This window comes from Misgurnus anguillicaudatus, chromosome 21 (genome assembly GCF_027580225.2).
Source record: "Misgurnus anguillicaudatus chromosome 21, ASM2758022v2, whole genome shotgun sequence".
In the NCBI taxonomy this organism is placed as follows: Eukaryota; Metazoa; Chordata; class Actinopteri; order Cypriniformes; family Cobitidae; genus Misgurnus; species Misgurnus anguillicaudatus.
This window is the reverse complement of record NC_073357.2, coordinates 44,363,052-44,377,454: the sequence shown is the minus strand read 5'-3', so window position 1 is coordinate 44,377,454 and position 14,403 is coordinate 44,363,052. Positions and strand designations below refer to the sequence as shown.

The window sequence follows — 14,403 nt, the reverse complement described above, 5'->3', positions numbered from 1 at the left end:
ACTACAGTGGCAAATCAAATTGACACCACATTGAATTCCCTGCTCCCTCCATCTCCAATTAAAGGCCTGATATGTTTAATTCTGTTAGTGCTCAGTAGAGTCTTATCAGATCCTGCCCTGTCTGATGTCTTCAGTCCCTAATGCTTTTTCATTTCATCACATATAGCCTATCTTTCCTCTGTACCTCTCTTTCTCCATCAAGCTGTTTTCATATTTTTAATTATTTTCCTATTTGTTCTTTGTCTCCGGCACTTTATTTTCTCCAGATTCCACAGATAATCCCTAATTGAATTTATTCACTTACAATAATCTGTTAAATTTTTTTAGATCTACCAGGGTCTGTTAACCGTCTTCTACAACCTTGGCGATGGGGACTTCAACCTGACGATGCCCTCGTATCGTGTAGACAATGGAGAATGGCATGATGTTCATTTAGATCGCCATGACAATGAGTTGACCCTGCGGCTGGACGGTGGGGGTGGAAGACGAGAGGTTACGGGCTCACCGGGTCGCAGTCGAGAGATTGTTATCGATCCAGCTGTGGTGATGCTGGGCAACTCATTCCCCTCAGGACACAACAAGAGCTTTCAAGGTGAGGTACAGGTGTTTGCTGTAGAGCTTGTTGCTAGAAGCCACAAGGTCATTGGTTTGATGGATAAAAGCTTAATTGTGTTGTTAGTTACATAACTATAAGTAGAAAATTGGTGTTATTTAACAAAAATAATAAATGGGGTTTTTAACATGCTTTTCTTTTGCTTTTATGACTACATGCACCCAACCTGGCATAGTCCAAAGTTTTTTAAAGGATTAGTTCACTTTCATAAAAAAATTCCTGATAATTTACCCACTCACATATCATCCAAGATGTTTTTTATTCAGTTGAAAAGAAATAAAAAAATTAGATGGAAACATTCAAGGATTTTTCTCCTTATAGTGGACTTCATTGAACTCAACAGTTCGAAGGTCCAAATTGCAGTCTCCGTGCAGCTTCAAAGGGCTCTAAACGGTCTTATCTAGTGAATCAATCGCCATTTTCACCACGGGTGTGCATTATTTTCAAATAATTCAAAAGGCTGAAGTCAATCATTCCATTGCTCTGGTGGTTATTTTAAGACATTTGACAGGTAAAGTGTGCGGTTTTCAAAAAATAATGGAAAATTTCTCAACCAATCAGAATAAAGCATTCAACAGCCCCGTGGTATAATAGGTTAATAACAAACGTTAAAACTTGATTAAAATAAAGAGCATTAAGTTCCCACGTTAAAATCTATGAAGTACATTTAAAATATTATGTTATTTGTTAACACTATGTGACTGTGTGTACCAAAAGTGTTTATTTTAATATGTTTGTAATGTAACCTTCATAACAATGTATGTAAGTCCAGTCTTAATTTGATACATGTACTGGAGGTCTCTGCTCTTCATCTTTATCGATTAAGGGGTCTTTGCCCTGAAAAAGGACCTCTAATATATAGACCCCTTAAAGGACAAGTTCAGTATTTTACACTTAAAGCCCTGTTTTCAGACATTGCAACGTCTCCGGGTGGGCGGGGCTTAGCTGGAGGCAATGTTGACAGTGTAAGCTAGCATGTTTTAGGGTTAATTTATTAAACATGATGCAGAAGAAGGTTAGGAACTGTCCGAATATGTACAGTCACTGATTCTGCGGGACCGTGACAGCTATTTTTGTAAATTAAGTCTCGCGATTTTAACTAGGTTTTGGATATTTCCTAGACAGCATATGAATTACTTTTGGGTGGTTTGGGAAATTTTGTCAAAGCTTATTGTCTAATGTAACCTATCGCTGGGCTAACTATGATTAGCAATGTGGATTATTTTAAGAGACCATTCAAAGGATGGCACACACATCTATCGCTGTATGTTTGTATAATATTTAAGCTAAATAGCGCGGTTGGTGACTTTCACCTATAAAACAGAAACTTGCTGATTTGTACTAGATAAAACCAACACACCAGTACACAGTGCCGGGCAGTAGCTTCACTACAAGTAGCGAAGCTAGTAGTTTAACTACATTTTTCAGTAGCTTGGCGGTAGCTTAGCTGCTTTCTAAATAAAATAGCTTTTCAGTAGCTAAGCTCTTTTTTTGGCCAAGTAGTGAGGTAGCTTCCACACAAGCTACAATTTTCCAAACATTTCTGAAGTCGTCCTGAATTTGAGAATAAGCGCGTCATTTTGAATCGACACAGGACGTCGTTTGTCCCGTATGTTCGAGTTGTGCAGCCTTCCTTCATACAAAACATTACCACTTGCATTCTGTGAAGACTCGTGCTCTACCTCTGATTGGGTTATGTCACCAAGCCAAGCTAATATAAAAACATGTAATAAATATTACAATTGAAACTATTAATAGAATGTGCTTTGTCGGGCACCTCACAGACTCTGTGCAGGCTACCTACTGCCCGCGGGCACCACGTTGGAGACCCCTGTGTTAAGATATGTCAGGGCCAGGGGTTTGCTTAAATTAAGGCAGCTCAAACATGCATTTTATTCTGGGAGTAGGATAAGACCTGTCCAGGAAACCGCCCCATAATGTGAAGTACCTAGGCCTACATTATGCTTGTATAGCCTATAATTACCAAAATGATAAATGGAAACTGAATAAATAATTACATAATAAAACTGGTTAAAAGTAGCTTGGATGTAGCAAGCTAGTATTGATGTAGCTTAGCTTGCTACATTTCCCAGGGGGGTAGCTTCAGTGTAGTGAAGCTTCATTTAATGTGAAGTAACTGGTAGCTTAGCTTACTACATTTTCCAAGTAGCTTGCCCAGCACTGCCAGTACATATGCATAAATTATTTTACCTGATATGAAGTGTGCACTGCAAACACTAGCATTATTTATGATCGTCTGGGTCCAGTATGTACTTCGTATTGCATTTAACCACAATTGTTGTCTTGATTTCGATAAAGGAATGTCTGCCGGGATTCGGTGCTGTTCCTTCTATTCTGGCAGCCAAAAACACAATATGATGACAATTTAAAGTCAAAACCTCAAACTTTTAGCGTGCCTGCTATGGGTTCCTATTTATTTTTTGCCTCCAGCTAGAGCGGTGACGTCACAGTGACGTAGGCGATTAAGGGGTCTATAGATTTTATTTAGATTTTCAGTGTGGTTTTAGACATTTAGACTCCACTCTTTACAACCAAACCTGGTACAAACAACCACCACATAATATGTGTAATTTCAAAACAGGACAAATAGCCTGCTTCTACTGACTATTTGATTTCTGCAAATATTTGTACAATAAATGAATTGGTTGCATTAAATAAAACGGCTAATATGTCAAACTGCGAATGGAACACTTTAGCATGACATTTTGAGCAAACAAAAATGCTTTGTCCCATGGTCACAAATTCAATTGCTCCCATATTGGACCACTGTGAGGTGGACTGGCATTTTACCACTAAATCCAATTTAACCTCACTTAGAGAAAGAACTAACTGCATTCATTGAGTGTGCACATCACACACAGAAACATAAAAAACGTGTGCCAGACAAATCTGTACAGCTTTATCAATTTATAGCGTAGTTCCTGTAATCTGTCATGATTACACACTATTGTATTGGCAATAATGAAAAATTAATAGGAATGATTAATTTATAATAGCCTCAAATGCACCTTTGCTGTAGAGAAATGCATGAAGCAATGAAGAAGTGTGACATTAAAGAGAGCAAGAGCTGAGTTGCACACAGCACACGTAGAGCTGGACTGGTTCGCCTCGGGCATATACTTTGTGTATTTATAATAGACTCTAAAAGCACTTCTCTTGAAAGCTGAGGACATGGGTGGATGTGGTCGTCATGTCGGGCTCATTTTATCTATACGTATGTGTGTTCATGAGATATACAGTAGCAGGAGAGTCTAAATGTTAAGAGGCAGATTCACAGTTCATGATATATTTGTATTGTGATAGCACGATCACTTGTGAAAACATTGTTTTTCTGTTTCTCTTAGCAAAGTTTTATTGGTATGATTGTAAATATTTACAATGTTGCCAAAGCATATTTTTATGATACCTAACTGGGCAATACAAAATATATAATAAAAAGTTTAGGAACAGACATAAATAGACAGAAATGCATAGAAATAAATAATAAAAGTACACAGAATGCCACTCTCATACACTCATTTCTCTCTCTTTCATTGGCACAGGCTGTATGCGAGACCTGAGACTCAGCGGGCGATATATTCCTCTGGAGGGTCAGACTAGAGAAGGCGTGTCAGTGGTCAGTTCTCAGGGTGTGTCTTTGGGCTGTTCCTCTGATTCCTGCAGGAAAAACCAATGCAGCCCCCCATTCACATGTGTGGACCTGTGGAGAATTCATGAGTGCAGGTACACAAACACACACACCAACACGAAAGTGACTAAAACTGCAATTTATCGACTGGCTCCAAAAGTGAGTCAATCCTATAGACCCCCCCATGTAAAAACTTTACAGCAGAAATAAATATGTTTACAGCCTGGAACAAGAAGTGTTTTTGGTCTATATAGCTTATTTTGCCCTTCATGACAACTGTGAACGGGGTGATTTTTTTTTTTTGTAACTCCATTGGAATTATATTAAGCCTTAAGTTCTGCATAATTAAGGGTGTTGCCACTTGAGTGACAGGTGGTTTGTCACTCATATCGAGCTAGGTGGCCGTGGTTTAAGCGAGACTGGGGTCTCTGCAGAACAAAAAGAGGCGTTTCCCAATTTTGGGGCATTTGAAACTGAAACAGCTGTTTTCCACCTTTTTGTCTGATTGGCTCAAATTGAGTGGGCGATTCCCAAATGCATTTTTGAGAAGGAGGTCTCTGCGGAATAAAACGAGGCGTTTCCCAATTTTGAGGCGTTTTCAAACTGAAATAGGTGTTAAAAAATAATGATGTATGGCTTGATTGGATGGTTAAAAAAACGCCAAATCCCAGTTTGAAAACTGCCCAAAATTGGGAAATGCCCCTTTTTTGTTCCACAGAGACCTATAGAGACAGAGCACAGTTATGCTAATTTGAAAACCGCGCCCACCGGGGGGAAAACAATCCAACCATCTCCATTGACTTTGTATTGCGAGAGGCCGCCTCCTTATCATTTCTGGCTTATAAAAAAAAATGGAATAACGCCTAAAAGCTGCTGTGTGACAATGTGTACGGCTAACAAGCCAAAAAAAAAAACAGAAATAGGTTTTTATAAGCTGTCGAGTCGTAAAACCCAGTGGGCGCAGTTCTACTCATAGTAGTACTTTGTGTCTTTAAACACACGTTTTTTGGGGTCGAAAGCTTATAAGGTCTTGTTTCTGTTTTTTTTGCTTGTTAGCTGTACACCCTGTCACACAGCAGCTTTTAGGCATTATTCTGGTTTTGTTATAAGCCAGAAATGACAAGAAGGTAGCAATACAAAGTCAATGGAGACGGATGGATTGTTTCCCCCTGGTGGGCGTGGTTTTCAGGTTATGACGTGTTGCGCTCTGTCTCTATACTTGGTTTTAGCAACCAGGCACCTCAGCTCCACCCACGTTCTGCCTCTTTTTCTATTTTCGGTTATCCATGAGTGACGTGTGGTGACGTACTGCCAAGATGGCGACGGCAGGCCCTTCCAACTTTGAGCTTCAAAAATGTTCTTCATAAACCTACGGGTGATGTCACATACACTACCATGTTTTATACAGTTTATGGGTGTGTTTGAGCGATTCAAAAGCTGTAGTACTTGAAGCATCTAGCAAACAACTTTATTTCATCATCCATGAACGTGATTTAGGAGTCTTGTCAGATCGAATCCTATAGACAGATGAAGGTGAAGACTCAACGGTCTTTACAGCATCATCAGGCTACGTCTTTGTTGTTGTCGTTCGAGTTGTTGAGCACCCTCTAGCAATAAAAAAAATATATATATATATATATATATATATATATATATATATTTACAATTTTAAATAAATAATAAATACTATTATTTTAAATATTGAGTAGATTGTGGTCCTGATATTTAAAACTAAACAAACATTTGTCTTTATAAAAGTTCTGTCACATTTCATAAAGTTTATTGAGTTGCATTTTCAGTTGGTGATCTTCAGAAAAGGTCACGTGATTTCTGGTAAGGGAACATAGGGACCATCGCAGCTCTCTGGTTTTTGCGTTGCATTGTGGGAATTTTTAGAGACAGAACGTTCCAGTGCACTGGAAGGATTTTGCGATTAAGACGGCCTTTACATGGCCGACTCCCTGATCAATGCCCTGACTACTGAACAAGGGAGCTGATTGAGACTCACCCAAAGTCTCAACTCAGTGGCTATGTTCATGCAACTGGCTACTGATCGGTCTGTTTTGTAATAAGAAGTGCCTTTATGTCATCATTATCATCAGGCAGTCTTGCATTGACTGCTAAATCATTGCTAAATCATTTAACTTTATATGCATTATGCACATTAATGGGGTATATTGGTGAAAATATAAAAGCAGCTGCGCTCCACCTTCTTTTTCTCTGACAGACCATCAATGCACACATACAAAGCTAACAGTTAAAACCATCATTTCAAAGAAATAAGTGATTACTTAAGATCTCTGTTACACTAAATAATGTTATCTCAATCTGTAATTCTGTCTCGACTGACCACATATTATTAGATCAACTCAGACAGACACAGCATCAGGAGTAAACAAGGCCCCTTTTTTCTCTCACACCAGCACATTCACTTTCTTCTGCAAACAAGCCTAAATTCATGCTCTTAAGTCCTCTGTAATCCTCACTATGCATGACACCCATCACACGCTGTAGGGGCTTCTACTTAGCTAAGCCTTTGATGCACCTTGGCCCTGGGTTGTCTGTAAACATGCCTGAGTCGAAGCCTGATAGGAAAGCATGATATAGTATGTGTGGGTTATTCCTCACTATGAAATAGTCTACGCTTCTCTCAGGCTGCAATGCCCGCTAGAGCTGTTGTGTAGTTGTGCGTCTGTCTGTGGGTATTGTTTCAGACTTGCCGAAAGGCTGCCCAATTTCTATCAGTTTAATAAGCATGCTTTGTGCTGTGTGCGTGTTTGTTTTTTGTGGAGGGATTTAGAAAGAAAAGGTTGCACTTTATTTCAATAGTCAACTTAAAGGCGGAGTCCACGATGTTTGAAAAACGCTTTGGAAAAGGAGACGGGCCGACTACCAAAACACACTTATAGCCAATCAGCAGTAAGGAGCATGTCTACTAACCGACATTCTTGCCGGGTTGCGTATGTGTGGGGCGGGTCTATCAACAGAAGGTCCAGATTCTATTGGGGTAGGGGCGTGTTTGTTTAGGTGATTTCAAATATCAACATTGGCTTTCAAACATCGTGGACTCCGCCTTTAAAGGGATAGTTCACCCAAAAAATAAAAATAATGTCACTAATGACTCACCCTCATGTTGTTCCAAACTCATAAGACCTCCGCTAATCTTTGGAAACAGTTTAAGATGTTTTAGAATTTGGTCTGAGAGCTTCTTGACCCTCCATTGAAAACCTATGTACGGTATACTGTCCATGTCCAGAAATGTAATAAAAACATCATCAAAGTAGTCCATGTGACATCAGTGGGTCAGTTAGAATTTGTTGAAGCATCGAAAATACATTTTGGTGCAAAAATAACGACTTTATTCAGCATTGTCTTCTTTTCCAGGTCTGTTGTGAACCGCGTGCACAAGACGGCAGTCGTACGTAACGCTGAATAAAGTCATAATTTTTGTTATTTTTGGACCAAAATGTATTTTCGATGCCTCAACAAACTCCATCCGACCCACTGATGTCACATGGACTACTTTTATGATGTTTTTATTACCTTTCTGGACATTGACAGTATACCGTACATAGATTTTCAATGGAGGGTCAGAAAGCTTTTAGACTAAATTGTTTAATTGTAAACATAAGCTTTCATGCCTAATAAGAGACTTAGACATTGTCATTGTTACTCCTCACCTGGTCCATTTTTTCCAATCCTAGGTGTCCACCTGGTCACATGGTCAAGGCAAATTCCACAGGAAAGTTCTGCGTGTACACACTCTGTGCCAGTCGTCCGTGCCACAGGGGTACTTGTGTGGCACAGTCCCCCTCCAAATTCACGTGTCACTGTCCAGAGGGCTACCGCGGACGGCATTGTGAGGTCACGCTGGCCATCTACCATGATGACGTGGGACTCAGTTTCAGCTCACTCTTTGCCATATGCATCTGCTTTATGGCCCTACTAGGTAACTATCTGTCTAAAATGTCTAATGTACCGCTAGTCATGCATGATTAAGGAATAAATCACCCCTAAGTGTAATGTGATCATTCTACACGCAAATCAAGTAGTTTATTCATCTCACGTCGTACAAGTCTTTTAAAGCCACAATAACCAGACTGAAATGTTCTGACGTGGTGAGTAAATTGTTTTTTGAGTGAACCCCCACTTACTGTTTTTGTTTATCATGCATTTTTATTATGCTACATTTATCCAGCTTAATTTTACATAGTTTGTAACAAATAGCTGTAATTATCACAGTAAAAATTATTAGTATGCGAGCGAGTGCATTGATAAATGTAAGTTGCATTAGGAATAACTTGATCAATTCTAAATACTAATTTGGTGTTTACAGTTTGCACAGCTTAATATAAAGGGTGAACAATTTTTGTAATATCTCTCCTAGTCAACCAACCAACCGTTTTATTATTATTCTTCTGCAAAATATTAGTTTCTCTAGGAGACATCGATTAATAGGTAAACCTGGTGTTTTTATTGCTTAAATATTAATTATGGTCTCCCTCAACTGCTGAACCTTATATATTTTTTAAACTTATTTTGATGGTTGGCACATTCTCATATCGTGGTTGTGTGCTCTGTATTTTTTAATAGGACTTTTACAATATTTATTTTGGAGCTGTTATAGTTTGGCATATGTTCCTCGCCTACACCAAGGTTCCTATCAGTGTTCCCTTGTGATCCATTTTACTCGCATTTTCAATAGCCTAGAACACGGCCTTCATAATCAGCGATCCCGACAGGTGAAGCGCATATTAACTTACTTTGTTTTGACGTCCTCATCTGCCTGCATAGCTGCGTTCGACAAGGCCAAGGGGAACCAAACAATCTTTTTCCTCCTCTCACACTTTGGTTTCATTATAGATTTGACATGACCTTAATCATTCTCAGCTCCAGTTGCTTTTTAAAGTGTTAATTACTTGATTTGTAGGCACACATTGTGCTGTTTACCCAAGCCAGGGTGGAAATTGAGATCAATGCACCAGGGTTTTGGGCAGAATTTCAATGTTCCCGGCCATCCTCGACAGAATTTAAGTAGCCAGTGAGGTTTTTGTCCCTCTCTTTCTTTGCGTCTTCATTTTTTCTTTGTTTTTCTGCACTTTATCCTGTTTCGCTGGAGCAATTCCAAAGAGAAGCGAGCGGAGAGCCCAAGAAATAAAAGGTTCAGGCTCTCTTGATACTCTGCCATATGAAAGGCTTTGGCGCAGTGTTATGATGATTTTTTTTCTTTCTGTAAGGCGGTTAATAGGTTTAGTGCACCATGCTAACACTACGCCTCCACCTAAGCAGCCAAGCCCTGACTCCTGTCCACAGAAATATAACCTCCCGCTGACTAACACATCACCACAGGAACAGCGAACAGGAAAAGTTTCATCCACTAAACCCCAGTAGTAGTCGAGGGATGATGCAGTGAGATGAATCTGAGCAGGGGGGGAGGGATTTAGATTGTACTGCTGGATACTACTTTTGAAGCTTTATTTTGGTATTGTGCTGTTTAAGAGACCAAGCGTGTGCGCTGTCTGTATGAAATCCTACTTTACTTCTAAGACCGTCACTGCTGGAGAGAGTAGAAGACGTTTTCCTGTATTCATTGATTTTAGACTTGGTAATACTTTATTTCATTTCAATGTTTTTCTCTGCATGTGTTCATGCATGTGTTGATGTTACAGCAAAGAAAGTCCCTAACCGCATTTGCCACAACTGCACTTTAAGATTTTCTTAACCCAGTTTCCTGAGTGTAAAGTCCATGTGACTTAATTTTGGAGCAGCAGGAAGATGATGACTGATGACATTGATTGCTGTTGGCACCACATAAACAAAAACAGTGCCAGGTTTTTCACTGTAAACTGTGGTGTCAAATGCAGCAGACAGGGAAGTTCATTTTATGAATTTTAAAGCCCCCCTCCCCCCTTAATGGTCTTCTTTAATTAAATGAAATATCTGACCCTGTGAAAAGTCTCATAATCTAGTTATAAGATAGAAGCAATACTGTTTAATTTCACCCACTGATTTTACATTGATTTGAATCTTTGACATGGCCTTACTCAGTCTATATCAAATATATTAAAATTATACTTTCACAGAATGTTCTTTGCATTATTTAGAAAGATTTTTTGCAACGGCAGTAAAAAAAATCTATCACCACCCCACTTTTGCCCATCTTTATACTTCTCAACAAGTTATTGACAATAGGTCATTGAATAATATCCGAAGTGTTAATGTGTCCAAAACTTAAAGCGGGCATGCATTCATTTTCTAATAATTTAATGAAACAAAGTTATTTTTTCTGTAAAAACTATGTTTACTACATCACCAGATGTTGTTCTGAAGATTTACTTTAAGACATTTGCCAGGTTTTTGTCCCTAAAGTGCTATTGTGGGTAGGACTAATCACTAGTGGATAGAAATGTTCTCCCTAGCAACCAAAAAGAAACAAAGCCTTATATCTCTGCATCAGAATATTGTAGAGACACAGGGTTTGAATCTTTTAATCATGCTAGCTTCATTAGGGTGATGTGCCATTCTTCCCAGACACGTCCTGACCAGGATTTCGGTGCATCTTCCGGAAGTCGTATTTTTTGACCGCATACACCATTCAGTTAAAAACGTAAGAAATACAATCGTTGTTTCATTCTTGCCTTAAAATGTTACGGTTGCTTTTCTGTAATAATAATAATAATCCTCTATGACGTATACGGTTGACAAATACGACTTCCGGAAGACACACCCGAAATCTTGGCCAGGACGCGTCGGGGAAGAATGGCACGTATGGTCACCCTAGCTTCATGCTAATCAATCTGGAATCATGCTAGCTTTATGCTAAATCGTGCTAGAATCATACTAGCTTCATGATAAATAATGTTTTTATCATGTTAAATCATGCTAGCTTAATGTTAACTTCATGTTAAATCATGCTAACTTCATGTTTAATCATGCTAGCTTAATTCAAAATCATGCTAGCTTCAAGGTAAATCATGCTAACTCCATGTTTAATCATGCTAGCTTAATGTTAACTTCATGTTAAATCATGCTAACTTCATGCTTAATCATGCTAGCTTTATTCAAAATCATGCTAGCTTCAAGGTAAATCATGCTAGCTTCATGCTAATCATGCTAGCTTCAAGGTAAATCATGCTAGCTTCATGGTAAATCATGCTAGCTATATATAGGGTGGCCATTCGTGCCAGTTCCGCCGGACACGTCCCGAACATGTTTTCGGGTTCGTTCTCCGGAAGTCGCGTTGCTCGACCGCATACGTCATCACATTTCAGTTAAAATACATTCGAAAATTAAGATTTATTTCTTTTAAGACATACAATCATTGTAGTTTCATTCTTACCTTGAAATGTAATGGAAGCTTTTCTGAAATTAAACCCGAAATATTAAACCTTGATGACGTATGCGGTCGACCAACGCGACTTCCGGAGAATGAACCCGAAAACATGTTCGGGACGTGTCCGGCAGAACTGGCACGAATGGCCACCCTAGCTATATACTGTATGAACTTGATGCTGTCTTTATGTTAAATCATGTTAGCATTATGTTTACTCTGTGCATTTTGCTGGCTTCATGCTAGTTTTATGCTAAATCGTGTTACCTTTACATTAAATTATGTTAGCTTTATGTTAAAAAGCTTCATACTTAAACATGCTAACAGCCAATTAGCCTAATAAACTAAACTTCTGTCAAACAGTTTTAAATGTTCAGGCCAGTCTTTGTCAAGCCAACTTAAAGTTTGCCTTCAAACTTTAGGATCTAGTTCTATTTTATTCCTTCTATTCAGTTTATTTATTTCAAGATTTGTTTAGGCAAAACTATATTGCACATTTCCATTAATGGTCAAGTTTAACATTGAAAATGACAGATCAAGTGGAGTGTAAATAAATAAATATTGGTAGGCCTACTTGTTCAGAGGATGTATTATTGTGAAAGTGCAGATAATAGAAAAAATATTGATACTTCTTTACAGGCTTTTCTATCACGTTACTACAAATACATTTGCATGCTCAATGTGCTGTGGTGGATTGTGAACCTTCATGCATTCAACAGCCCTGTGGTGTATATACAGAGTTAACATACTGTACTGTGGTCAAGTGGTCTAAATTTTTTTATTTTATGTACATGCCTTTTTAATGTACAATCTTACCAAATGGTAAATTGACACGGTTATAGTGGTTAAACTTCACACATGCTGTAGAAACTCTGGATTGTCAAGTAAATGTCTGATATGGAGATTTGACATTCACACAGTGAAGAGCTAACCTTTGGGAATAACCACCCATCATAACTTCAAAGATGGACTTGAATGATTATGGTTTGGTGCTATTCTTCACCTGTTTCTCTTTATGACTACATTGGGATCCTATATCTGTAAACAGTGGTTGATTTTATATCATATAATGTTGAAATGGAAGGAACTAATTTCGACATAGTTGTTGTTAAACCATAAAGGCAAGCATGCAACATTGTTCATAGTTAAAAAAGTTAGAATTGGAAAAAAATATTTTCCTAATCTAATACTTCTTTAACACGATTTACTTAACGAGATAAATCATTATGTGAGTACTTTGTTAAATGAAGCACCTAATGATTTCAATCGTCCTGTTTTAATAAAAGAAAATATCATAAAAATCAAGAGAAAATTTAGTACCTTAATTTGACCATTAAATTAATCACAACAAATTAGCTTATTTACGCTGTACTTTGCACACAGTGTACACTTCATTTTGGAAAAACTTTTTCAGACTAACTTTAACCATTATGTTACAGAAATTGCAGCAAGTTTCAATACATTTATATGTAAGGAAAGTGTTCTGCAGCCATCTGTATTAAAAAGCAGTCAATTCTTTATATATGCCAAGTATGTGCCCTTTACAAGACTAGAAGGAATGAACTTGCAGTGTGTGCAGACATGTTGAATGTTCAGCCCCCAGGATATTTAAGGTCAAGCTTATGCATACATGTATGTGTGTGTGCATATGAATAAGAGGAAACATACAGTAATATGTTATGTGATATTTTAACACTCATTCTATATTTCTCTCATGTGTATGTTTGTGCAAGGTTTTGTTGACTCTTAACTGTGAAAAAATTAACCATCAAGCCATTATTTTGAACCACTCATACAAGTACTGTACCTTATGCTTAAAAATAAAGAAATTTTAGCACAGTTCACAGTTTTTGAAATGGTGCATTAACAGATGAAGATGAAATGTTTAGTGCCGTTTTATGCAGACTAAAAACTAAAATTATACTGAACTTTTCTGTATATCTAAAATTCTCAACTAAACTATAATAGCCCTGCCGTGAAGATTTGTTCATACGGGGATAGCAGTAAATGTCAGATGTGTCACTCTGATTTGAAGCATTTAAAGGATTAGTACATACTAAAATGAAAAATTCATCTTCATTTACTCACCCTCATGTCATTCTGTCCTAATATTCATAATCTTTCTTCCATAAAACGCGAAAGCAGATTTTAGGCAGAATGCTTGAGCTTCTCCAAGAAAGTGGATGATTTATACTGTCAAGCACCAAAAAGGTCAAAAAAGCAACCTAAATGTATCATAAGAGTGACACATGCAATGTGTTTTCAAAGTCTGCTAAAGCCACAATTCACCGATAATCCATTTGTTTCCATCAGAAAAATATCTTTCATGCTTGTGTTTATTAACAAATGCTGCATGCAGATGCACTGTAAAAATGCAGCATGTAGTTTTAACAACTTATTTATGCAAGTCAGTTCAACCTAAAGGGGTTAAATGGAACATATCATGAAAATCTGACTTTTTCAATTTTTAAGTGCTATAATTGGGTCCCCATTGCTTCTATCAACCTAAAAAATTTGACAAAGATCAACCCAGTAACTTAGTTTTGGTAAACCAAAAAAATAGGTAATTGAAAATTGGCTCCCATTGAAATGTCAGAAGGGGATAATACCGCCCCTTAATCTGCACTATCCAACAACGGCACTGCATTTAGTGCAGAGATCAGCTCATTTGCATTTAAAGGACACACCCAAAAATTTTTGCTCACACCTACAAAGTGGCAATTTTAATGTGTTTATAATAAATTATCTTTAACACCAATTATTTAAAGGGTTATTTTAAAGGCTATTATTTAAATAGTTCACTTTAAAATG

At 37.8% G+C, this 14,403-nt stretch overlaps 1 protein-coding gene across 1 annotated transcript in view; it reads left to right on the top strand.

Annotated features, from left to right (window-relative positions):
* Positions 1–14,403, top strand: part of LOC129446963 (neural-cadherin) — a 273,221-nt gene that overhangs the window by 248,399 nt on the left and 10,419 nt on the right. The window contains 3 exon segments of the mRNA XM_055208521.2: positions 328–592; positions 4,177–4,357; positions 7,967–8,211. Coding sequence (XP_055064496.2) covers positions 328–592; positions 4,177–4,357; positions 7,967–8,211 — 691 coding nt within the window.